Source organism: Haemorhous mexicanus, chromosome 18, assembly GCF_027477595.1.
Source record: "Haemorhous mexicanus isolate bHaeMex1 chromosome 18, bHaeMex1.pri, whole genome shotgun sequence".
In the NCBI taxonomy this organism is placed as follows: domain Eukaryota; kingdom Metazoa; phylum Chordata; class Aves; order Passeriformes; family Fringillidae; genus Haemorhous; species Haemorhous mexicanus.
Genome location: NC_082358.1, coordinates 13,801,746 through 13,827,361, shown reverse-complemented (window position 1 = coordinate 13,827,361; position 25,616 = coordinate 13,801,746). Strand labels below are relative to the sequence as shown.

At 51.4% G+C, this 25,616-nt stretch overlaps 1 protein-coding gene across 3 annotated transcripts; it reads left to right on the top strand.

The window, feature by feature from the left end:
* The first annotated feature begins 737 nt into the window (after nucleotides 1-737).
* Nucleotides 738-25,616, top strand: DOK5 (docking protein 5). Of its 3 annotated transcripts, none has more exons than XM_059862788.1 (8): nucleotides 738-1,060; nucleotides 12,637-12,744; nucleotides 16,862-16,976; nucleotides 17,077-17,196; nucleotides 17,920-18,070; nucleotides 19,467-19,602; nucleotides 20,853-21,061; nucleotides 25,025-25,616. In XM_059862788.1, exons 1-8 carry the CDS (start codon nucleotides 995-997, stop codon nucleotides 25,146-25,148), a joined length of 1,029 nt encoding a protein of 342 aa, XP_059718771.1. In that variant the 5' UTR covers nucleotides 738-994; the 3' UTR covers nucleotides 25,149-25,616. The 3 variants fall into 3 exon arrangements, with proteins under 3 accessions (XP_059718771.1, XP_059718770.1, XP_059718772.1); XM_059862787.1 differs by having other exon boundaries at nucleotides 741-1,060; nucleotides 17,881-18,070; XM_059862789.1 differs by having other exon boundaries at nucleotides 746-1,060; nucleotides 17,881-18,070; nucleotides 20,941-21,061.

The following is a 25,616-nucleotide window of genomic DNA, read 5'->3' as shown; positions in this document are numbered from 1 at the left end:
GGAGGGCATTCCGGAGAATCCCGCCTGAATTTCAGGCTCCCGAAGGACTTTCTGGGACAGCCACTTCGCTGGGGAGAAGCCACAGGTGCCCCAGCACGGAGGGGCTGCTCGGGGCGGTCTCGGCCGGGCCACCTGCAGCTGCGGGGCGGTGCGGGGTGGGGGCGAGGATGCGGGGATGGGGCAGCGGGGGTCGCACAGCGAGTGCGGACGGCAGCTGTGACAGCTCTGTCCCCGGCCCGGAGCGCTCCGGGGGCGGTGCGGGAAGGTGCGGGACGGAGCGGAGCGCTCCGGGAGCGGTGCGGGAAGGCGCGGGACGGAGCGGAGCGCTCCGGGGGCGCTGCGGGAAGGTGCGGGACGGAGCGGAGCGCTCCGGGGGCGGTACGGGAAGGTGCGGGACGGAGCGGAGCGCTCAGGGGGCGGTGCGGGAAGGTGCGGGACGGAGCGGAGCGCTCCGGGGGCGGTGGGGAAGGTGCGGGACGGAGCCGAGCGCTCCGGGGGCGGTGCGGGGCTTTGCAGAGCGCTCCGGGCTCGCTCCGGGAGTGGCGCGGATCGTTCAGAGGGCGCTGCGGGGCGGTGCGGGAAGGTGCGCGGCGGTGCGGGATACTCGGGGGCGGTGCGGGATACTCGGGGGCGGTGCGGGATACTCGGGGGCGGTGCGGAGCGCTCCAGGAGTGCTGCGGGTCGCTCCACGGCGCTGTGCGGGGCGGTGCGCGGTGTTCAGAGGGGCGGTGCAGAGAGATGCGGCTCACCCGGGGGCCGTGCGGAGGAGATCTGCGGGACACGCAGGGGCGGTGCGGATCGCTCAGGCGGCGCTCCAGGGGCGGTGCGGTGGGAGGTGCGGTCCTTACCGGGGCGGTGCTGTCTCTCCCGGGGCGGTGCTGTTCTTTCGGGCGGTGCTGTTCTTTCGGGCGGTGCTGCTCTCCCGGGTGCGGCCGGCACTGCTCGGCCATGCGGGCGGGCTGAGCGGCGCCGCCGCCGCCTGTCCCGGGCGAGGATGGCCTCCAATTTCAACGACATCGTCAAGCAGGGCTACGTGCGCATCCGGAGCCGGCGGCTGGGGGTGAGTGCCCGGGGGAGCCTGCCCAGGGCTGGGCGTTTTGCTCTTTATTTCTTTTCCCCTGCCACTCCTTTGTCCTCTTGCAAACTGAGCTGGGTGGGCTTTTCCGCAGGAAACAAAACGATGAGGAGAGAACAATGAAGGCACCTGAGTATGTATTATATATAGGTGTGGATGTCTATGTTTATTTTCTCCTCTCCCGTCGGCCGCCGGGGATGCTGCGCTGCCTCCACCGCCGTCCCTGCCCTTGGCTCCGAGCGCTGCTCCGGGAGGGACCCGGGGCTGGGGCCGTGCCCCGGGATGGGGTGCGGGAGCTCGGGCAGGGCTGGGCTGGGCTGCGGGGGCTCGGGCAGGGCTGGGCTGGGCTGCGGGGGCTCGGGCAGGGCTGGGATGGGGTGCGGGAGCTCGGGCAGGCCTGGGATGGGCTGCGGGAGCTCGGGCAGGGCTGGGATGGGGTGCGGGAGCTCCGGCAGGGCTGGGCTGAGCGCCCTGGAGCCGCTCGGGTGCTCCTGTTCCGGCAGCCACTCCGGGTTTGGGCTCCAGCGTGGGACAGGTGGAGCTTTGCGGTGTTTTCGGGGCTTTTAGAGTAGCTAGAACTGCGCGAAATGAGAATTCCGCAGCCTCCTTCAGCGGCTGGTTTAATACTGGAGTTATTTCCAGGCTGTCCGGCTGCCGTGGCGTGTTCCCGGGTCCGGGAGTGGCAGGGCAGCTCCCCGCAGCACCTGGGCTGGGGTCAGCTCTGAAATTCCAGGGGCTCCCCCGAGCCGGCAGGGGATGGACTGGAGAGCTCCGTGTCCCTGAGGGAGCCTGGCCCAGGGGGATGCACCTGGAGGGAGGCTCCGTGCGTGTATAGAACATTTCAGTCGGACTGGAAAGAAACCGATTCGTTGTGTTTGTTAAACACTGTTGGATTAGTTCAGAATTTGTTCATTTCGGGGGGTGTCTGTGGTCCTCTGAGAGCTTTTGCTGCCCCGCTGCAGTTACAGTTCCCTTCTCGTGCTGTCCCCGTGAGCAATGACTTCTCCACAGTTTTGGGAACTTGCGTCTCCCTGGCTGCTTTGGAAGCAGGGAAGATTGAGAAGTCTTCCATCAGGCTGGATTTCTCAGCCCTGCACTGGCGGGCACACGAGATCCTGTGACATCTGAGGGAATGTCATCCGGAGAGCACTTGTAGTAAATTGGGCACAATTGTGTCCTGACTCAGGCTCATTGCTGAATGCAGATCAGTGTTCAGCTGGCTCTGAGTAAAGGATGAGTAACATTAAACTGGGATGCATTTTTCCACGCCGTAACAGCGAAGCTCAGTGAAGGTGTGAGTAAGGTTTATCTAACCCCACAGCAGTTGTGAATGCTCTCAGTGCTGGTGCCTTTCCTTTTTTCTGGCTTTCCAGACCACTCTGAGGGTGCTGCTGCTGAGGAAGGGCTGGATGCCCTCTTAGGAGATGTGCATGTGACAGCTGTAAGAGAGTCCTTTCTCTCCCCCCTCCCCTCAGAGCACACTGGGAGGTGCTTCTTAAACCAACCTTTTTAAAAGGCATTAACAGCAAGACTTGAGTCTCCAGTCTGCTCCCCCTGCAGAACTGATGAGCTGGATGTGGTATCATTAGAAAGAGCACTATCTGAAATATTCTTCCTCTTTTTTATGGACCTACAGCCTACAAAGTGCAGGTTTGCTGGCTTGTTGGGGTTTTTATGGACCATACACAGGTTATAATTCAGGGCTGCTCAGTTTCCTGCTTGGGAAGTGTTGGCCCACGACTCGAGAGCAGCTGTGGCTGCAGATTCTTCCTGTAGCATTTTCTGTGAGCTGCTCACAGCCCAGTGCCCTGGTGTGCAGCAGCCAAGCAGAAATGGATCATTCTCATCACTCTGGGGTCTCTGTAGGCAGGGCTGCAGCCTGTCCCTGCTCCTTGGTGCCCCTTCCTCCTGGCTGCAGGTGTGATGGGACACCTGGGGCTGGCTGGTTCAGTCTCCCTCAGCGGCTGCTGTCAGCTTGGCTCCCTCACAGGGTGAGGAATTTATGCCAGCAGGTTGTTTTTGTGCTGGGCAGGGCTGTGGGACACCCGCGTGCTGGAAAGGGAAAAAGGCACTGCAGAGTATTAAAGAGTAACTTTGAGACAGCTTTCCTGTGCTGTGAAAGCATCAGGAAGGAGCAGGCTGCTGCAGCCCCTGCAGGAGCCTGGCTGACCCAGAGGGATGCCAGCTCTCCCTCCCCTGTGGCAGGATGTGAGTGGGAGTCTCTGAAATCCACTCCCGTGTGCTGCTGGCACTGCTGCAGTCACAGCATTGTCTCTCCAGGCTGGATGCAGCTCCTGCCTTTGCCTCTGTGGCTGTTCCATCTCCAAGGGAACTGGGAGCCACAGATTACCTGGAGAAATGGCTCTCCTGAGGACCTGGGGTGCAGGTGCCACGTCTGGAATGGAAGGGGTGCAGAGAAGCAGCTTGCTCAAATCCCAGCCTCTTCTGAAAGGAACGTGACAGTTCTGGAAGGCCCTACTTTGTAATTCCAAAATTGAATTTGGGCTAATTAGCTTTGCACCTGAACTCTTCCTGCGTGCTTCAAACGTGTGAATTTAATTGAATATTATTTAATAGAATAGTTTCCATAGCAACATTTGCACCACATGTGTCTTCTGCAGAGCCAAATATATTCAGGAGAAAGCTCACTCTGCCTGAATCTTTCCATCCTTATAGGGAGGAAAATAATTCCCTCAGCCGGCGGCGTGGGGCTGGTGTGTCATTAGCAGTGACACACAGGAGGCTGTGTGCTGGAGAACTGCTGACAGGGCACAGGCACCTCCAGAGTTCTCTGAAGCAGGAGAAAATCAGCTCTGCTTTGGGGGAGGGATTCTGTCAGGGCCCCCCAGGAGCTGTGTCTGGGGAGGAGGACACTCAGTGCCCTTGCAGGCACCTCTCAGCTGATAAAGGGGTTCATGCATGAAGCAGGGCTGTTGTTTTGTGGCTTCTCTCTGCCTAAAAAGTCCTTTTTGTGCTCAGGATTTTCAGCTCACTCCTCATTCTGTGGCACAGGTGTGCCCTTCCTGAGGGGGAGAGCATCGTGGGGATGATGGAAAAACTGCTGCTGGCTTTCCATTTCTGGAGTGGGGGGATGTGAACACACCTGAGCTTTCTCTTTAGGTTGGGCTGGCTCGATTAAAAATACCAATTAAAATCAAAGCAGGAGCAGATCTTTGAAGTGGAGGGGTTTGCAGCACTGCTGAGCACGAGGAGCTGTGCTGGGAAGGGTGTGCTGCTTCCAGGCTCACTTTTTGGGTTGCACTCCCTGTTCAGGCTGAGCTTCCCCTTCCTGCCCCCACTCCTGAGCTCTGGTGGGAGATGTGGCTGCTGGGGCTGGAACTGTTCCCTCTTTAGTGTGACCCTCCTTGAGGACAGAAATGGGATCTGTGGGGGTCAGGTTTCTGTGCTTGAGGGGCCTGAGTGGCCCAAAGCATCTCCATCACATCAGGGGGAAGGAATGTGGTGGCAGGGGTGTCCTCCAGCACTGGGGCACTCCTGGCCAGCCCCCGTGGGGTTTGTGGTGATTCAGCTTCAGCGTGTGACAGGAGGGAGCTGAGGCTGCCCCAGCTCTGCAGCCAGCTGTTTGCTCCTAGGAAATGCTCAAGGGGTGTCAGCAGTGCTCAAGTATTTCTGGATTGATTAAAAAACTCATTGAAAAAAAAAAACCCAAACCCAGTTCTCGTTTTCTGGATTGCCTGCTTTGCTTTGATGAGTGGTTTTCTGGCAGTATTGAACTTTCACCTGAAATGAGGAGGGTGTGGAGCCTTGCTGTGTTTATTTGGGTGCTGGGTCAGGAGTTCCCTGCTGCACAGTGGCCACGTGCAAGGCTGGGCTGGGCACATCCAGCAGTTTTGTGCTGTGGCTGTTCCTGAGGAGCCGAGCACCAGTGCTGGCTGCACAGCCTCATTTTAGGTGGGAAAACTCCTGCCTCGTGCCTAGAAATTTGGAGAAACTCCTGCACAAAGCTCAGGGCTTGTCCACTTCAGCAGAAACGTTTGATTGTGGGAAGCTGCAGAGAGATTGGAGCTCTCAGGGTTTGCTGTGCTGGGTTTTAATTAAAGTGAGTCCTGTGGCAGCTTCATTGAGGAGCTGGTGCTGCACGTTGCCTGTGCCATGTACTTTGACAAGTTCTGCACAGCTCTGGTGCTGTGAAACCCTGTGGGAGGAGAGGTAGAGTGGGGGAGAGACAATCTGCAGGACTGGAACCATATGGTGGGAGAGATTTGGTGCTTGAATACATGTGCCAGCAAGTTAATATGAGGATTTCAGAGCTGTGAAAACTGGAAAGAAGAATGATGTAAGGCTGGGGGAAGGGGAAAGGAGAAGGGAAAAAGTTGCCTGTATCTCCATTTGAAGCAGCTTTATTAATAAAACTCTGCTCACCTCTGCAGCTCCTTTCAGTCTGGAAGTTGGAGAGAGGGAGAAACTGAACAGATTTCTCAGGCACCAACTGCAACCTGCAGGGTATTAATCCCACTGGAAATTCAGAGTTCTCCCGAGCTGCCAGATAAGGTGTTGGAATATATTCACAGATATTAAGATTTCTTGTGGCTTGGAGCTTGACAATGGCAGCAGGGATGGGATCCAGAACATTCCTGGGGAAGTTGGAGCATTTTCCTGGAGCTGATGAGGGGAAGGATCCCAGGAGAGGCCAGAGCAGCTCCCTCTGGGCACGGGGGCAGAAAACCCCTTGGGTTTTCTGTGGCACAGAGATGGGGGATGAGAGGCCAGGTCTGTGTCTGGTGTGGTGTTGGGAGAGTCCCCAGGACGAGGTGAGAGATGAGAATTTGACTCCAAGTTCTCAGAAGGCTGAGATTCCATTCCATTCCATTCCATTCCATTCCATTCCATTCCATTCCATTCCATTCCATCCCATTCCATCCCATTCCATTCCATCCCATTCCATTCCATCCCACTCCATCCCATCCCATTCCATTCCATCCCATTCCATTCCATCCCATCCCATTCCATCCCATCCCATCCCATCCCATCCCATCCCATCCCATCCCATCCCATCCCATCCCATCCCATCCCATCCCATCCCATCCCATCCCATCCCATCCCATCCCATCCCATCCCATCCCATCCCATCCCATCCCATCCCATCCCATCCCATCCCATCCCATCCCATTCCATTCCATCTCATTCCATCCCATTCCATCCCATCCCATCCCATCCCATCCCATCCCATCCCATCCCATCCCATCCCATCCCATCCCATCCCATCCCATCCCATCCCATCCCATCCCATCCCATCCCATCCCATCCCATCCCATTCCACTAAAGAAAGAGAGAGGACACATCAGAAGGCTGGAAAGGAATGAAGAATAAAACCCCGTGACAGACTCAGAGTCCAACACAGCTGGCTGGGATTGGCCATCAAATTAAAACAATTTCACATGCTGGGTAAACAATTCTCCACATCACATTCCAGAGCAGCAGAGCAGGGAGGAGCTGAAGCTTCCCACCTTCCCAGGGGAGGAAATCCTGGTGAGGGGATTTTTCACGCAGTGAGAGGTGTCCTTGTGGGGTCAGCCCTGGGCTTGGAGAGGGGTTTGTCCTTTGGGTGCTGTCACCTCGTGTCACCCCTGGCCTGGGGGAGCAGGGTGCTCAGCCTGCCTCTGCAGGAGGCACAAGGAAGTTTTGCAGCTCCCGTGGTGGAATTCCATTTTAGTAATTGACTCAAGGGTTTGACTTGTGGGAGCAGCATGGGGTGATGAGGGTCTTGGTTGGTTCCCAAAGAGCCCCACCAGAACCCTGAAAGGACAAACCTCAGAACTGTTCCTGCTTTTCCCCAAAACGTTTTACAGGTCATGATCTGGAGTATGAAACTCTTGCTTGGATGCTGGCACATTTTAGGAGGAGGAGTGGCTTTTTTTGTGCTTTCCAGCCTGTTTTCAGATAAATCACCTTCTGTGCTCTTTGGAAGATGGGCTCAGTTTGTGAAGTTAAACCATCAACTCCAAATGCTTCCATGGGCTGAACTGACTCCTGAACAAGTGCCTCTTACCCATTTGCTATCTTGTTGAAGATATATATTTCATTGTAACAAGTTTAAAGCAAATCTGACCCTTTTCCCTTTATCCCAAACGCTTCCCTTACTGGCTGGTTGTGGATCCTGGCTCTCTTTCCCCAATTTGCTCTTCCTTTGGTAGAAAAATCTGTGATTTCTGGAGCTGCCAGCCCCAGCCCTGCAGGGTGTGTCAGGGATGGTCACACAGGCAGTGAAAGAGAAAGGAAACCTGGTTATAAGCAGGTGAAATTTGCTCTGTGGTGGAGCTGGTGCCTTTTCATCATCAGTTCCTTTCCCAGTGTGAAATTCTCCCTCTGCTGTGCAGGGGCATTGCCCTGGAGTGAGATCAGGGATAAATAACATTTTGCAGAGGCTGTGGAAACACTTGAAAGAAAGTAACAGATGCAAGGGCTGCTCCTGAGACTGACATCTTAATCTGAGCCTGACATCTTAATTTGGTGTTTGTGTAGCTCCAGGAATGCTGGGGAAGATGATGGACTGCTCCATTATCTTTTTGTCTGGCTTCATCAAGTGCTGTCAGAAATACCAGTGAGAGTTCAAGCTGCTGAAATGAATATTGGTGGGGTTGTTTTTGTTGTTGTTTTACTGGTAATGTCACTTGTTTCAGTTCAGAAGATCAATAGGGTAAAAGGAGTGGTACTTCCCCTCAGTACTGCCAATGTAAGAGGTTAAATTGTCCCTTTACTCACCAAATAATGTTTGTCTGGGGAGCTATCAATGAATTCTCTGTCTGGCAAAGGAAAATTTCCTGTGAATGTCTCCAGGAAGGTGAGGGGGGATGTTTGCTGATGTTCTGAATTAATATCTTCTGAATGAGCTCATCCCACAGAGTGGCAGACTCCTGGCATGGTGCTTGTGGTGAAACACAAGTGGCTGTTCCCTGGTCAGTGGAGGAGTGTGAAGCTTTCATGGACATTTTTAATGCAGCTTTCTCCAGTTTGGATCTTCCTAGCTGAGAATGAACTCCTGAACTCTGTAATTACCCAGCTGGGACATGAGAAATTCCTCTGAGCTGGGTTTGTCCATGGAGCAGCCTGGAGAAGGGCAGGAGGGCTGCAGGAGCCCGTGGGAGAGGGAATCCTGCCAGGGAAACACTGGCCCTGCAATCCCTGTTTCCTTCAGTGCTTCTTTAACTCAGTATTGATTCATCTAAATCAAAAGGAAAAAAAATCCCAAAACAAATTAAAAAGGAGCTTTGTGCCCTGAGGAGCCCAGAGCTGGACACAGCACTCCAGATGTGCTTCATGGGGCTGGGCAGAGGGGCAGGGTCATTCCAGATGTGCCTCATGGGGCTGGGCAGAAGGGCAGGGCCATTCCAGATGTGCCTCGTGGGGCTGGGCAGAGGGGCAGGGTCATTCCAGATGTACCTCTTGGGGCTGGGCAGAGGGGCAGGATCATTCCAGATGTGCCTCGTGGGGCTGGGCAGAGGGGCAGGGTCATTCCAGATGTGCCTCGTGGGGCTGGGCAGAGGGGCAGGGTCATTCCAGATGTGCTTCATGGGGCTGGGCAGGGTCATTCCAGGTGTGCTGGGGGAGGCAGGATCACTCCAGATGTGCCCAGCAGAGGGACAGAATAACTCCAGATGTGCCCCACAGGCGGGGGGGGGGGCAGGATCACTCCAGATGTGTTGGTCAGAGGGGCAGGATCACTCCAGATGTGCCCAGCAGAGGGACAGGATCACTCCAAATGTGCTGGGGAGGGCAGGATCATTCCAGATGTGCCCACAGGCTGGGGGAAGGACAGGATCACTCCAGATGTGCTGGGGAGGGCAGGATCGCTCCAGATGTGCCCAGCAGAGGGACAGGATCATTCCAGGATCCCTCTCCCTCCTGCCAGGGCCCGGCTCTGGTGCAGCCCAGCCTGCTGGCACCCCCTGCAGCCCCATCTGCTCCTTCGTGCCCATTCCCTGGGGTCTCACAGCTCTGAGCTCTGCCTGCAGCGCTTTGGTGAATTGACTTACCTGGTGCTGAGCCAGGGCTCACCTGCACACCTGGAGCTGTCTGCAGGGGTGGCAGGGGCTGATTGATCACAGGAACTGCCCTGCTGCTCCCTGCAGCTCACAGCTGATGGCAGAGGGGGACAGCAGGCCGGGAGTGGGAAGTCATTCCCGTTATCCCATCTGCTGTGGGATGCTTGCAGGGCATTTGTCACCTGGGCTCTGCAGGCAGCTCCTAACAAGCCCCATTGGCCCAGGTGTGCTGGTTTTTATCCTGTTTTCAGGTACAGCTGGGCTGCTCAAGGATGGAGCAGCTGCAGCCCTTCCTTCTCCTGTGGCTGGCTTTGGCTGCTGGCAGCTCCGTGCTGCAAAAATTGCTTTGCTGACAGAAAGGGTTTGTTCCTGTGCAACTTCTGCCCTTTTTCTGGGGTCTCCTTAGGTGTCATCTTAAAATTACCAGTCCAGCCCTGAAATGCAACAAGTGCAGCTCTGAAATGCAGCTCCTGCAGATGTTTGTGTGCTGTGGGGGGTGAAAAGCTGAGTTTGTGAGGCAGCCCAGGCGTGGGGCAGGTCCCAGCTGTGCTGCTGGGGAGAGCACCCTGCTGTCCTTGGCAGAGCTGGGGTGGCTGCCCCCCAGAGCAGCCCACGTCCTGATTAGTGAGCTCTGAGAGCTGTTAATGAGCTGCAGCAGTGCCCCATAGCCTGTGGAAAGGTAGAATCAGATCCTCTGGCACACAGGAGTCGTGTCTGACCCTGCTGTGCAGCTCCCTGGTCCCACACGGGGCTGGTCCCAGCACTGTGCATGGCTGGCCCAGCAGGGCAGCACATCCAGCTGCAAATCCAGCTGCAAATCCAGCTGCTGGCAGCACGAGCTGCCTGCCCAGAGCCCAGCTTTGGCCTCCAGGGAAGCCTTTTCTATTTCTGCTGCCCAGTGACAGTCCCAGGCCGGTTCTCTCCTATCCAGTTTCATGCCCAGAATTAACTGTGCCCGTGTTCAAAGCTTAGCAGATGTTCAAGGAGCCAAATCTGATCCTGAGCTCCAGCCTGGCTGGTTTTTTTCAGCTGTCACTGGCAAGGGAGGGTTTCTGCTGTAAATGCTTCTTGGCTCTTCTTTTGGAATGGCTCTTCTCTCCCCTGATGGCCCTAAGCAGCTCTGAATTCTAACCTGCTCTGAGTATGGTCTATAAAAAACCCCAACAAGCCAGCAAAGCTATACAAGCCCATTCTTCACTCACACAACTCCTTTTTATCCAGTTTTACAGACCTGGTGTGACTCCATTGGTCAGGAGCTTCCTGCCAATCCCTTTGTTGGTCAGTAACAAGTTGTTATCCTGTATGGACTGGTCACTCCAACCCCGGGGTGGACATGCAGGGAAACTTGTTTGTGAGGGACAGTTTTCATTTTTTCTGTCTAAGGTGTAAAAACTGGTTGGTTTTCACCAACCAGGAATAGATGATTATGTTAACCAACTGCTCACAGCAGGACTGCTTTACATGGGAACTTGCACAGGGCCAGCTTGCCTTAGAGGAAATGACAGGCCAGGCAGAGCAGCCTGACTTTATGAATTTCCTTTTCCTTTCTTGATGATTTTCCTGCCTTACTGCAGCATTCCAGAATTCATCACTCTTTCAGTAACAAACCTTGTCCTGACATCCAGCCTCACTGATGCTCCCCAGCTCCCTGTGTGCCTCACACCATGCCACAGAAATCCAGTGAATCTTCTCTGTGGGATCAACCCCGAGGAGTCCTGAAGGCCCAAAAAACCCCAAATAAATGAGGATGCAGGACAGAGCTGCCTTCTGATTAGGGTGTCAAGCAGGAATGCATCTGTGGGCTCCAGTCCAGCTGAGGCTGGAGAAAGGCTCTGAGCCTGAGCCTTGAACAAAAATCCACTTCTGGCTGGTGTAATTCCAGCTTTTGAGGAGAAAAGACCTCAAGTGCCTGATGTTTCAGAGCAGTAGCAATCTGCTGTGACCTGCACAAACAAGAGTTAGAGGTGCACAGGTTCCTGAAGAAGTGCCAGGCATTTCTCTGTGCCCTGCCCCACAGCCAGTCCTGGCCAGTGCCAGCGCTGGCTTTTGTCACTTGGTGAGAAGCCCTCTGCAGTCCTGAGGAGCACTGAGCATTCTGGATGCCATCAGGGGCAAATCCCAGCCCCATTCCCTGTCAGAGCTGTGCCTGACTCTCCTGACAGGTCCTGGGGCTGGGAAGGAGGGAGTCCATCCCTCCCCGGGGGTGTTCTCCAGGGAAGGAAAATGGAGATTATTTTCTGTAGTGCCCAGGGAAGGGAGCAGCAGGGTGCAAACCAGCCCTGATGGATGAGTCAGGGTGGTGCAGGGTGCAAACCAGCCCTGATGGATGAGTCAGGGTGCTGCAGGGTGCAAACCAGCCCTGATGGATGAGTCAGGGTGCTGCAGGGTGCAAACCAGCCCTGATGGATGAGTCAGGGTGCTGCAGGGTGCAAACCAGCCCTGATGGATGCAGTCAGGGTGCAAACCAGCCCTGATGGATGCAGTCAGGGTGCTGCAGGGTGCAAACCAGCCCTGATGGATGAGTCAGGGTGCAAACCAGCCCTGATGGATGCACTCAGGGTGGTGCAGGGTGCAAACCAGCCCTGATGGATGCAGTCAGGATGCAAACCAGCCCTGATGGATGCAGTCAGGGTGCAAACCAGCCCTGATGGATGCAGTCAGGGTGCTGCAGGGTGCAAACCAGCCCTGATGGATGCAGTCAGGGTGCTGCAGGGAGTGTGGCTCACTGCTGCACGTGGAATGGGTGTTTGGGACAGGGCCATTGCCTCCTTGCCCAGGGCAGGGCTGGCTTTGCAGACAGCACGTGGGCAGCTCTGCTGCTGCCTGTGCACAGCTCCTGATCCCTCTGCATGCATCCCTGGAGTCCTGCTGGACACAATTCCAGCCAGAGACCTTCTGAGCCCTGGGATTTTTTCCAGTGATCCCTCTCTTTGTGATTGTTCCATGAGGGCCTGTCTGGTTGTTTCTTTGTTTTGCTCCTGAAATCCCACTAACTTTGGGATTTGTTTTGGAGCTGCCAGGTGTTGCTGATGGAGTGTGGGCTGTGAGCAGTTGGCAGGGCTGGCAGTTCCTGCCTCCTCTGCAGGCAGGGCGAGCTCAGCTGAGAGCTCTGGGAGGGCTGCAGGGAATGGTGGCAGGAGCTGGAACAGGTGCTTTTAAAACCTCTCTGCACACAGCGTGCCCCAGATGACTTGGATTTAAATTCAGTCAGACCCAGGGAGCAGAGTGGCAGGATGGTCCTGGGTTCTGCAGGTAAACAATCTTTTAAATGCTTTTTTCATTGTCCATAGTTCAGTTCCTGCCCCCTCACGTTGACAAAGTACCCTTGTTCACTAAATGCACAAAATGCACAATTCACAAAATGCAGAATTCACAAAAACACTCCTGACACACAAGAATTTCTGGCTGGACCCAAACAAACAGGATGGAGCTCCCCAAGAGCTTGGGCTTGTGCTCCCTCTGAGCTTCTGAGGGTCCACAGCTGAGTTAGGGTTTCCCTTCTCTGTGGGTGATGGTCAGGCCAGTGGAGATGCCAAGTTCATTCTTTTGTGCCTCCAGATTTACCAGAGATGCTGGTTAGTGTTCAAAAAGGCTTCAAGCAAAGGGCCCAAGAGGCTGGAGAAGTTCTCAGATGAACGAGCTGCTTACTTCAGGTGCTACCACAAGGTAAGGCACAAGGTTCTCTCACACTTCTGTTGCTTGGTGACTTTTGTTACTTACTGAAATCTAAACTTTTGTCTATTACTTAGCCTGAAAATGGATTTTTTTTAACTCTGAAGGTCCTAAACCTCTGTGTGTGCTTTCATCCAGTGAAGTAGAGCCCAAAGAAATCTTCTTTGTGGCAAATGATCTTGCTAAGCAAGTGAAAAATGACTTTGTTGTTAGAGCATTTGGCCTTTCCTCAGCCCTTTAAAATCACACCTGAAATACTTTGCAGTGGCTCCTGCTCTTCCTATTTACAGGGGCATCCATCCCAGGGAACGTGGGCATTCCAAGGGCACCTGGAGGTTCCATTTTCCTGGGATTCTGCCCCTGTGGGAAGACAGGAGGCAGCTGCAGACACGAAGGACATTTTTACAGCCCTGCTAAATTCACTGGCATTGAAAGAATGAAGAATTTCCCCCAGCCACTGCTCTGGAATGATGCACATCTCCTGCTCACCTGGGAATCTCCATGTGCCATTCTCCTGGGCACGGAGGTGGAAATAAGAAACCTTTTAATTCATAATAATTGTAGGCAGAAACTGAAGGTTGGGGATTTTGAGCAGAAATTCCCAGGAGCTGGAGGCTGCTCTGCTCTCACCCTGACAGGGATTTGGGAGGAAATCCTGGGGGAATGCTGCCTCTGAATGCCACAGAATCTGGAACTGATTGGTCATAAAACCTTGGCTTTTTCTAATAAGTCAGGCCCAGAAATAATTCACATTTCTATTATTGGCAGCTTCAGAAATAATGAGGTTTTTCTCTTTGTTGTGGGAGGGCTGCACAGTGTGTGTAAGGACATCAGCCCTGTGTCAAACTCTGCATTCATTTTGTTATAACTCTGTCAGTTATTGATGCAAATCTGTGTTTCCCCAGTGTGTCAGTGCAATATGTGAGCAGCACCTCGGGTGGTGGGTATGAAACCAAGAGGAACCTGAATGGGGCTGGAATTTCTTCTCTCCTTTCATGGAATTCCATGGGGTGGCCCCTGTTTGCAGGTGTTTAACCCACAGCAGCCTGGATGTGCAGAGCAAAATTTCAGATTTTCATGAAAATGTCAAAAAAACCCTAAAATCATGAAAAAAACAGAAAATCCCAGAGAGGGATTTTTGGTTTTAAGCCAAGCTTTGTTTCTGCTTAACTCTTACTTCATTTCAAGCTATTGCTTCTCCTACCAGTTGGATTTCTGGTTTCTCTAGTGGCCCATTTGATGGGAATGAGGGATGATCAGAGTCCAAAACTGACACACAATTTGAGTGTGCTTCTTATCAGAACTGTGCCAGTTGTGTGGTCAGGACCTGGAGATCACCCAGTCCTTCCTCAGGGCCCCCTTCCCCTGTCCCAGGCTGCTCCAAGCCCTGCCCAGCCGAGCCTTGGGCACTTCCAGGCTGAGGAAAAGTGGGAAAATCCCGATTTTCATTTGGATTTTGGGTGTCTTTTCAGGCAGAGAGGGAACTGAAATGGGATGCTGAGTGTGGTTTGGATCATCAGCTCCCCAGACTGACAGGGCTCCTTTATTTTTAACAAACCTAATGAATATTAAATGGCATTTCTGGGCAAATTGTGCTCATTTGTAAAGAGCACAGGTGGATAAAAATGCAGGTTTTTTTTTTTAAATAAGCCTTGTAAATGTGTGAAATTTAAATATGAATGATGGAGCTTCTGAGAGTGTTCAACATGAGCTGCTGGGAAAAGAGAACTTGTCCCTGCTGCTCCCCATGGGGCTATGGCTGAATGATTCTTGTGGAAATCACAGTTAATTATTGATAAAATCACGGATAGAAATTACTGATAGCATAAAATTATTGATAACATAAAATTATTGATAAAATACTTGATAAAAATACAGCCTTCATCAGTCCTGGGGGAGGTTGAATCCATAAAATAAACCCCAAAGGGGAGAAAAGGAAAATGATGAATGGAGCTCATTTCTCACCTGCCTCCTTCACTCAGGTGTTCCCTTCTGGGGCTTTGTCCTTTTTTCTGGGTGGATTAAAGTGCAAGATTTTCTTTGATTTGTGGGTGCAGGGGGGCTGGCAGGGCCCTGGTTGTGGTGGCACCGTGGTGGCATCAGTTCCAAGGTGCTGAGGATGCAGCTCCTTCCCTTCCCCACGGGAATTTTGGCTCCCCAGCACCATCCTGGGGCTGCTTCTGTTATTTTGGAGAGTCCCAAATGTTTGTATTTGAGTGTATCCTTGTCTGCAGCTCTGCACAGGGCCCGAGGCTGCACATCCTCACCACTGGAGGTGTAAAACAGAAATAACAATTTTGGTGTAATCTTAACCTTCAAATCCTTTCTCGTCTAATCTTGCTCTGGTTTTTGAAAGTGGAAAGGTCACAGTGCCCTAAAATAAAGGTGATGTGGGAACACTCAGCTGGGGTGTGGGGAGTGAACTGGGAATTTGCACACACAAAGCAAATTGCCCACAGAATTCCTTTGGTCCCACAAGGGAGGGAAAATAATTAGAATGCAGGCTGCAAAATCTGCACAGAGTTGCTATCCAGGTGAGTGTCTGATTTTCACTTGTTAAAAATAAATAAGCAACCACAAATTGCCACATTCTTGAACATGGAGGAAGGAAGAAATTCTTATTTCTTTGGCCGTAGTGGTGTGCCAGAATCCTCAATATTCCAATAAAAACTGAGCTAATTGTGTCCTGCTGACAGGAGCACACCGAGCCCTCGAGGGGCTGAGTTTGAATCTGATTGCATTAATCTTGCCTTGGAACAGCAGGAGTCCTTTAAACAGCCTTTTCTGCCTGCTTATGGAATAACCCACTTGGAAAATTGGATTGTGCAACTTGTAATTGTTTTCCAGGCAAAACTGTATCAGGAGCAAATGAAATGTTCCCAGTCTGACCACTCTGCTAAGGAGGAGCTGTTGAACATTGGTTTTAATGGTTGCTGTCACTTAGCTGGGAGTGAGGAGGGAGGCACCAGGTTCAGGGATTTGGCTGTAAAAGCTATTTTTATTTTAATGGTTGCTGTCACTTAGCTGGGAGTGAGGAGGGAGGCACCACGTTCAGGGATTTGGCTGTAAAAGCTGTTTTTCCAATCATTTTTATTTTTCCATCATTTTTCTGTTGTTTGGAACCAAACAACAGAAATCTGAATCTTTTACACTAAAACACTTTCTGATAACGAAAACTGTGATTTTTATTTTTGCCTTTTTTTTTTTTTTTTGGACCAGTCTAACAAATCCTCAACTTTCCCTCAATAAAAATTCATACAGAGAGCAGCTCTTCTCCACTTTCTCCAGCTTTCCCCCCGTGCTGGAGCTCCACATGGTGAATCCTTTGGGTTTCCATCTCCACCTCTCTGGTTCTGCTGCCCCAGGCTGGTGTTTCTCCTGCCCCTGGTGTGAGTATTGCTCAGGCTGGAGGGAGCTTTGGTTCCACCTTTCCCTTGGCTGCAGTTCCCTCAGGACAGTGTCACTCTGATGTCCTGGAGAGCTTTGGTGTCACCGTGATATTTCCTGAAAAATCCCTTTGCCAGGATCTTTTCTCCTGAGAAGCTGAGAGGCCTCAGAAAGGAAATGCAAACAATGATTCTCTGCTGCTGTGGAATGCAGCAGGTGAATCTTTGATTGGTCTCATGTGGTTGTTTCTAATTAATGGCCAATCACAGTCTGGCTGGCTCAGACTCAGAGTCACAAGATTTTAGTATCATTCAGGTTTTTTCTTTGCCAGCCTTCTGATGGAACCCTTTCTTCTGTTCTTCAGTAGAGTTTTAATAGATCATTTTCTTATATTATCTATCATAAAATAATAATTCAGCCTCCTGAAAGATGGAGTCAAGGTTCTCCTCTCTTCCCATCCTGGGACCCCTGCAAACACCACCACACTGGAGGAGGTGGCTGCTGCATCTCCCCGGGGAAGATGGAATTTCCCCTGGGATTTCCCATCCAGGTGATTCCCGGCAGGGCTGCATCTCCTCAAGAGCCATCCCAGAGACCCCGAGCCTGCTGATGCTGTCTCACCTTCCTCTCCCTCTCCTTTCCCTTCTCTCCTCCCCTTGCCCAGCAGGAGTGGACAGATCTCTTGCCAAGCTCCTGGTTAAAACCCCCAATTGTGCTTTTCCAGGTCACGGAGCTCAGTAATGTGAGGAACATCTCGAGGCTGCCCAAGAGCACCAAGAAACACGCAGTGGGCATTCATTTCAGTGATGACACCTCCAGAACCTTTGCCTGTGACTCAGGTGGGTCAGGGGGCCACGCTCCTCAGGAAGCCTCAGAGCACTGCCTGTGAAATTGCAAACATGATGTACCCACACAGAGATTTTCTGGGCATTTGTGCAGAGCTTGAGGCAGATGAGTGGTGCAAGGTGCTGCAGATGGAGTGCCTGGGAACACGAATTCATGACATTAGCCTTGGAGAGCCTGACTTGTTGGCATCTGGAGTAGAGAGGGAGCAGAGTGGTAGGTACAGAAATAACTGCTTGTTGAATTTTTAATTGCGTTGTTTTCAAGCCTTTGAGACGGTACATACGGATATTGGAAATAAAGAGGAACAAAACTGGTTTTCCAAGCCCTCCTTGCTTGTTTGGGGGGTTGGTTTTGGTTGTTTGGGGGTTTATTTTTGGCTCTTGCCACCAGAGATAATAAATAAGTTATCTAGAATTATTTTGGAGTAGCACTTCCCTTTCTCAGATCAGTTAGTTGCTCTTGGAGATGGGAACTATTTGTTGTGTGGGGTTTTTTTGGTGTGATGTCAGTGGCTGAGGCTCTGTAAAGAGAATAATAAATAACAGTAATTGCATGCAAAACCTGAGCCCGTGGCTACTCCACTCTCCTGTGCAAATGAGCTCATTACCTGCACAGGCAATGGATTTATTCACAAATTGCTCACAACTTTATGAGCTGTTTGCAAATACCAGGATTATGCTGGTGCACTTCTCCTCAGGCTCTGAGTGCACACACAAATATTGGATGCCCTTTGGGTGCAGCAAACCCCAAATGTGGGTTTTACAGAGTTACAGGGAGGAATTCTTTGTGTGGGAATGAATAGAGATGGAAAATAGAGATGGAAAATAGGAAATTCCTTGAATGACTTGCACCTGTGCTGGGCAGGGATTTTAGACTAACCTTTTGTTTTTCTCCCAGAGAGATTCAATGTGTATTTGATGCCATCCCCTAATTTAGATGTGCATGGGGAATGTACCTTGCAGATAACATTTGAGAATATCTGTCTTTGGGACATCCAGAATCCCAGAGTCAAACTGGTCTCGTGGCCTCTCAGTGCCCTGCGGCGCTACGGGCGGGACCCAGCCTGGTTCACCTTCGAGGCAGGCAGGTAGGTGAGCTGTGCTCCTGCTCTGCTTCCTGGGGGGCCTCCACCTTTCCCTAAGGGTTTCCAAGGATTTGGGAGCTGATCTGCAGCCAGAGGCCAGCCTGGACCCACTGCTCTGAAAGAAATGCAATTCAAATGTTGAAACAAGTGTAAATCCCCACAAAAAACCTAATTGAAATTCTGGATGAGAAATGGCAGGAACAGGGGTGGCAATAACTTTGTTCCCTCCTGGATAAGAAAAGGCAGGAACAGGGGTGGCAATAACTTTGTTCCCTCCTGGTTGAGAAAAGAACAGAGGGTGGCAATAACTTTGTTCCTGGCTTTTCTCAACCAGGAGGGAAAAGAATGTGGAAATAACTTTGTTCTTTCCAGGTTGAGAAAAGTCAGGAACAGAGGTGGCAATAACTTTGTTCCCTCCTGGTTGAGAAAAGGCAGGAGCAGGGGTGGCAATAACTTTGTTCCTGCCTTTTCTCAACCAGGAGGGAAAAGAGTGTGGAATAACTTTGGTCCTTCCAGGCTGAGAAAAGGCAGGAACAGAGGTGGCAATAACTTTGTTCCCTCTTGGTTGAGAAATGGCAGGAACAGGGGTGGCAATAACTTTGTTCCATTTCCTGGTTGAGAAAAGGCAGGAACAGAGGTGACAATAACTTTGTTCCCTCCTGGTTGAGAAAAGGCAGGAACAGGGCTGGCAATAACTTTGTTCCCTCCTGGTTGAGAAAAGGCAGGAGCAGGGGTGGCAATAACTTTGTTCCATTTCCTGGTTGAGAAAAGGCAGGAACAGGGCTGGCAATAACTTTGTTCCTGCCTTTTCTCAACCAGGAGGGAAAAGAGTGTGGAATAACTTTGTTCCTTCCAGGCTGAGAAAAGGCAGGAACAGAGGTGGCAATAACTTTGGTCCTTCCAGGCTGAGGAAAGGCAGGAACAGAGGTGGCAATAACTGTGGTCCTTCCAGGCTGAGAAAAGGCAGGGACAGGGGTGGCAATAACTTTGTTCCCTCTTGGTTGAGAAAAGGCAGGAACAGAGGTGGCAATAACTTTGTTCCATTTCCTGGTTGAGAAAAGTCAGGAACAGGGGTGGCAATAACTTTGTTCCCTCTTGGTTGAGAAAAGGCAGGAACAGGGGTGGCAATAACTTTGTTCTTTCCAGGTTGAGAAAAGGCAGGAACAGAGGTGGCAATAACTTTGTTCCATTTCCTGGTTTAGAAAAGGCAGGAACAGAGATGGCAATAACTTTGTTCCTTCCAGGTTGAGAAAAGGCAGGAACAGGGGTGGCAATAACTTTGTTCCCTCCTGGTTTCCTCCCCCCTTGTGTGAGGGGATTTTGGGGCGGCTCGGGGAGGTTCTGGCTCCTGCTGGGCTGGTCCTGCCTGCTGCCCCTGGGCTGTGCTGCTGCCTTGCAGGATGTGTGACACGGGAGAAGGGCTCTTCATCTTCCAGACCCGGCATGGCGAGGCCATCTACCAGAAGGTGCACTCGGCCGCCCTGGCCATCGCCGAGCAGCACCAGCGCCTGCTGCAGGGCGCCAAGGACGCCAGGGTAGGGAGGGCACGGGGAGGGCACGGGGAGGGCACGGGGTGGGCATGGGAGGGCACGGGGTGGGCATGGGGAGGGCACGGGCAGGGCACGGGAGGGCACGGGCAGGGCATGGGAGGGGGCTCCACACGGGGCACCCACCCGGACTGGGCTGCTCCAGGGGGCTGGTTGGGGTTATTGCCATAATCATCATTGCCAGTGTAATTATATTTTATTATCGTTACTATTCTTATTACTGTATTACTATTATTACTATTACTATTGCTATTATTATTATTATTAATTTTTTATTTTTATTTTTATTTTTATGTTGTTATTATTATGTTAATTTATATTATTATTTAAATTTTTTATTTTTATTTTCATTTTTATTAAATTTTGCTTGATTATAAATTTTAGAGCAATCTGTATAACTGGAATTCCTCTTCAAGGATAAAAACAAGGACATACATGTTGTCCTTGATGTTTGTGGGTGCAAAGTTAGTTAATTCCATAATAATAATAATAATAATAATAATAATAATAATAATAATAATAATTATTATTATTATTATTATTATTATTATTATTATTATTATTATTAAAATTTAGAGCAATGTGTATAACTGGAATTCCTCTTCAAGGATAAAAACAAGGACATGCACTTTCCTTGATGTTTGTGGGTGCAAAGTTAGTTAATACAATAATAATAATTATTATTGTTATTATTAATTTTATTACTATTATTATTATCATTATTTTAAAAATTTAGAGCAATCTGTATAACTGGAATTCATGTTCAAGGAGAAAAACAAGGACATGCATGTTCCTTGATGGTTGTGGGTGCAAAGTTAGTTAATTCCATAATAATAATAGTTATTATTATTATTATTATTATTATTATTATTATTATTATTATTATTATTATTATTATTATTATTATTATTATTATTATAAAAAAATTTAGAGCAACCTGTATAACTGGAATTCCTGTTCAAGGATAAAAACAACAAGGACATGCATGTTCCTTGATGGTTCTGGGTGCAAAGTTAGTTAATTCCATAATAATAATAGTAATAATAATAGTTATTATTAACAATAATAATAATAATAATAATAATAAATTTAGAGCAACCTGTATAACTGGAATTCCTGTTCAAGGATAAAAACAACAAGGCCATGCACATTCCTCGGTGTTTGTGGGTGCAAAGTTGGTTCATTCCATTTTTTATTATTATTAACAATATTAAATTCTGCCGGATTATAAAATGTAGGGCAGTATGTGTGGCTGGAATCCCTGCCAAAAGCCATTGCTGATGCCAAGCCTGCTGCAGGTGTCCCTGACCCTGTCGTGCCTTGCAGCTGCAGCTGAGGAGGAGCGAGCGGGCGGCGTCGCTGGGCACCGTGGTGCCCCTGCCCCGCAGCGCCTACTGGCACCACATCACCCGCCAGCACAGCACGGGCCAGCTCCTGGGGCTGCCAGGTGAGGACACTGCCCGCCTGGCACTGCCCGGGGACACTGAGACACTGCCCGGGGACACTGAGACACCCCTGGCACTGCCCCGGGGGACATTGAGCCACCCCTGGGGGACACTGAGACATCCCTGAAGGACACTGAGACACCCCTGGGGGACACTGAGGCACCCCTGGGGGACACTGAGACACCCCTGGCACTGCCCCGGGGGACACTGAGACACCCCTGGGGGACACTGAGCCACCCCTGACACTGCCTGGGGGACACTGAGACACTGCCCCGGGGGACACTGAGACACCCCTGACACTGCCCGGGGGACACTGAGACACCCCCGGGGGACACTGAGACACCCCTGGGGGACACTGAGACACCCCTGGCACTGCCCGGGGACACGGGGACACTGAGACACTGCCCCGGGGGACACTGAGACACTGCCCCGGGGACACTGAGACACTGCCCCGGGGGACACTGAGACACCCCTGACACTGCCCGAGGGACACTGAGCCACCCCTGGGGGACACTGAGACACTGCCCCGGGGGACACTGAGACACCCCTGGGGGACACTGAGACACTGCCCTGGGGGACACTGACACACCCCTGGCACTGCCCCAGGGGACACTGAGACACCCCTGGCACTGCCCCGGGGGACACTGAGACACCCCTGACACTGCCCGAGGGACACTGAGCCACCCCTGGGGGACACTGAGACACTGCCCCGGGGGACACTGAGACACCCCTGGGGGACACTGAGACACTGCCCTGGGGGACACTGACACACCCCTGGCACTGCCCCAGGGGACACTGAGACACCCCTGGCACTGCCCCAGGGGACACTGAGACACCCCTGGGGGACATTGAAACACCCCTGGGGGACACTGAGACACTGCCCTGGGGGACACTGAGACACCCCTGACACTGCCCTAGGGTGGCACTGAGCCACATATGGCACTGCCCTGGGGGACACTGAGCCTGCAAGTTGCTCTGCTCTATGGGGGTGGCACTGATGGGGGTGACACTCAGCCTGAATGCTGCTCTGCTCCATGGGGATGGCACTTGTGGGAGTGACACTCATGGGGTGACACTGACCTGAGCCCTGCTCAGCTCTCTGGGGACAAGGCCATGTCCTGCTTGGGATGGGCAGCTCGGGATGCTGTGGCCAGCAGGAGCAGGGACAGTTTGGGTGCCATGTCCCCAGTTCAGGAAGGACACTGAGGTGTTGGAGCAAGGGCACCACGGCTGGGAAGGGTCTGGAGCACACACCCTGTGAGGGGCTGGGGCTGTTTGTCCTGAGCAGAGGGGGACAGACACCCCCAGCACACACCCTGTGAGGGGCTGGGGCTGTTTGTCCTGAGCAGAGGAGGACAGACACCCCCAGCACAAATCCTGTGAGGGGCTGGGGCTGTTTGTCCTGAGCAGAGGAGGACAGACACCCCCAGCACACACCCTGTGAGGGGCTGGGGCTGTTTGTCCTGAGCAGAGGAGGACAGACACACACCCTGTGAGGGGCTGGGGCTGTTTGTCCTGAGCAGAGGAGGACAGACACACACCCTGTGAGGGGCTGGGGCTGTTTGTCCTGAGCAGAGGGGGACAGACACCCCAGCACACACCCTGTGAGGGGCTGGGGCTGTTTGTCCTGAGCAGAGGAGGACAGACACACACCCTGTGAGGGGCTGGGGCTGTTTGTCCTGAGCAGAGGGGGACAGACACCCATCCTGTGAGGGGCTGGGGCTGTTTGTCCTGGAGCAAGGAGGACAGACAGCCCAGCACACACCCTGTGAGGGGCTGGGGCTGTTCGTCCTGAGCAGAGGAGGCTCAGGACAGACCTGCCCCAAACTCTCAGTGCTTTTTGTACCTCTTGGCTCCCTCCTCTGGATGGCTGCCCGGCACTGAGAGCCTTCATTACTCACTTTGTGTGCTTGTTAAAATTCACCCAAAACAGCCACATCCCCCAGAACAGGGAAATGAGGAGAAATAAAGGAGATGCTCAGACCTCAGAGGAGCTGGGCCAAACTCAGCTCCGTGGAGTTGTGTTTGTGTTCAGAATTAAAAACCCCAGCCGAAAAAAAAAAAAAAAAAGAGCCTTAAGGGAAATATTTTTAAATATTTTTCCTGGATCTTTCTTTCCAACACTAGAGGGTGCAGGCAGCCCATGGAAATCTCCATGCAGAGGAGGGATGGAGGATGGAAGCTGCACTTTCCTGCCTGCTCAGAGCTGTTCCATGCACGGGGGCACGGCAGGAGGAGCTGCTGGTGGCACAGTCTGGCCCTGCTGTGCCCTTCCCCAGAGCCCTTTATTAAATCAGTAATTCAGCACGGAGAAATAGACTGCAGGGCTACAAACCACTTGTTTCATATTTAGAAAAATGTCTTGCTTGTTACACTGGGAAGAAAAGGATCTAAAAGAACATTTTTATATTTAAAATGCGAGTCAGGACTTTGAAAACAAATTAATTTGCTTTTTATAAGTTTCTGTTCTGAAGGAAGGGGTAAGGGAAATTTGTGTGGGCATTTCTGAGCTGGAGCAGCAGATCAAGCAGGGTTAGAGTGAATTAATTGATGGGTGTGTAAATGATGCTGTGTTTAACTGGGCTGTTCTGTCTGGTGTGTAAATGATGCTGTGTTTAACTGGGCTGTTCTGTCTGGTGTGTAAATGATGCTGTGTTTAACTGGGCTGTTCTGTGTGGTGTGTAAATGATGCTGTGTTTAAGTGGGCTGTTCTGTCTGGTGTGTAAATGATGCTGTGTTTAACTGGGCTGTTCTGTCTGGTGTGTAAATGATGCTGTGTTTAACTGGGCTGTTCTGTCTGGTGTGTAAATGATGCTGTGTTTAAGTGGGGTGTTCTGTCTGGTGTGTAAATGATGCTGTGTTTAACTGGGCTGTTCTGTCTGGTGTGTAAATGATGCTGTGTTTCACTGGGCTGTTCTGTCTCATGTGTAAATGATGCTGTGTTTAAGTGGGCTGTTCTGTCTGGTGTGTAAATGATGCTGTGTTTAAGTGGGCTGTTCTGTCTGGTGTGTAAATGATGCTGTGTTTAACTGGGCTGTTCTCTCTCGTGTGTAAATGATGCTGTGTTTAACTGGGCTGTTCTGTCTGGTGTGTAAATGATGCTGTGTTTAACTGGGCTGTTCTGTCTGGTGTGTAAATGATGCTGTGTTTCACTGGGCTGTTCTGTCTCATGTGTAAATGATGCTGTGTTTAACTGGGCTGTTCTGTCTGGTGTGTAAATGATGCTGTGTTTAAGTGGGCTGTTCTGTCTGGTGTGTAAATGATGCTGTGTTTAACTGGGCTGTTCTGTCTGGTGTGTAAATGATGCTGTGTTTCACTGGGCTGTTCTGTCTGGTGTGTAAATGATGCTGTGTTTAAGTGGGGTGTTCTGTCTGGTGTGTAAATGATGCTGTGTTTAACTGGGCTGTTCTGTCTGGTGTGTAAATGATGCTGTGTTTAACTGGGCTGTTCTGTCTAGTGTGTAAATGATGCTGTGTTTAACTGGGCTGTTCTGTCTGGTGTGTAAATGATGCTGTGTTTAACTGGGCTGTTCTCTCTCGTGTGTAAATGATGCTGTGTTTAAGTGGGCTGTTCTGTCTGGTGTGTAAATGATGCTGTGTTTAAGTGGGCTGTTCTGTCTGGTGTGTAAATGATGCTGTGTTTAACTGGGCTGTTCTGTCTGGTGTGTAAATGATGCTGTGTTTAACTGGGCTGTTCTCTCTCGTGTGTAAATGATGCTGTGTTTAACTGGGCTGTTCTGTCTGGTGTGTAAATGATGCTGTGTTTAAGTGGGCTGTTCTGTCTGGTGTGTAAATGATGCTGTGTTTAACTGGGCTGTTCTGTCTGGTGTGTAAATGATGCTGTGTTTAACTGGGCTGTTCTGTCTGGTGTGTAAATGATGCTGTGTTTAAGTGGGGTGTTCTGTCTGGTGTGTAAATGATGCTGTGTTTAACTGGGCTGTTCTCTCTCCCCACCTGGCTCTGAAGGTGCTCCCAGCCCTCTGCAGCTCCGTGGCACAGACACCTTCCCAGCCTGCAGCTCAGAGCACCGGTAGGAGCCCAGGCAGAGCTGCCCAGCCTCTGCCCCCTGACCAGCTGCCCCAGGGCATGACAGTGCTGATGGCAACCCAGGGTGGAGTTCGGGCTGGATGAAAAATTCCTGCAGTACAAAGGATTTTTTAAACTGTGCCAAAAGCAGAAACACTTCTGTGGATACTGGGAAGAGAAGCGAGGCTCCAAACCCTCTGGTGCACCTTTTGTATCTTACAGCTGGACAGAGAAGCAATCACTCCCTGAACACTCCACTGATTTTGTATGAGAGCCATGTGTACATAGGTGAGACTCCTGCTGTAGTGTGGTCATTTTGTCCCCTGACTCTGGTTTGTGGCAGTGCTTACCCTGAGTTATTCCCGTTATTGTTACCCTGTTCCTGATCTCTGGAATGGTGGCCAGTTTGAAGCAGCTCTTGGATACAATTTTTCCTGTTTGAAGACTTGATTGATTTCTTTCAAAAGAATCTCCTCTTTCCTGTATTTATTTCCATCTCTGTAAACACTGAAAATAAAAAAAGTCCCATGCA

What these genes read in the sequence shown, in the direction of transcription:
- DOK5 (XM_059862787.1), top strand. Translation starts at nt 995, where the DNA reads ATGGCCTCCAATTTCAACGACATCGTCAAGCAGGGCTACGTGCGCATC. An exon ending in ACTTCAGGTGCTACCACAAG is followed by an intron (nt 12,745 to 16,861) that starts GTAAGGCACAAG and finishes GTGCTTTTCCAG; the next exon opens with GTCACGGAGCTCAGTAATGT. An exon ending in AGGGCGCCAAGGACGCCAGG is followed by an intron (nt 19,603 to 20,852) that starts GTAGGGAGGGCA and finishes TATAAAATGTAG; the next exon opens with GGCAGTATGTGTGGCTGGAA.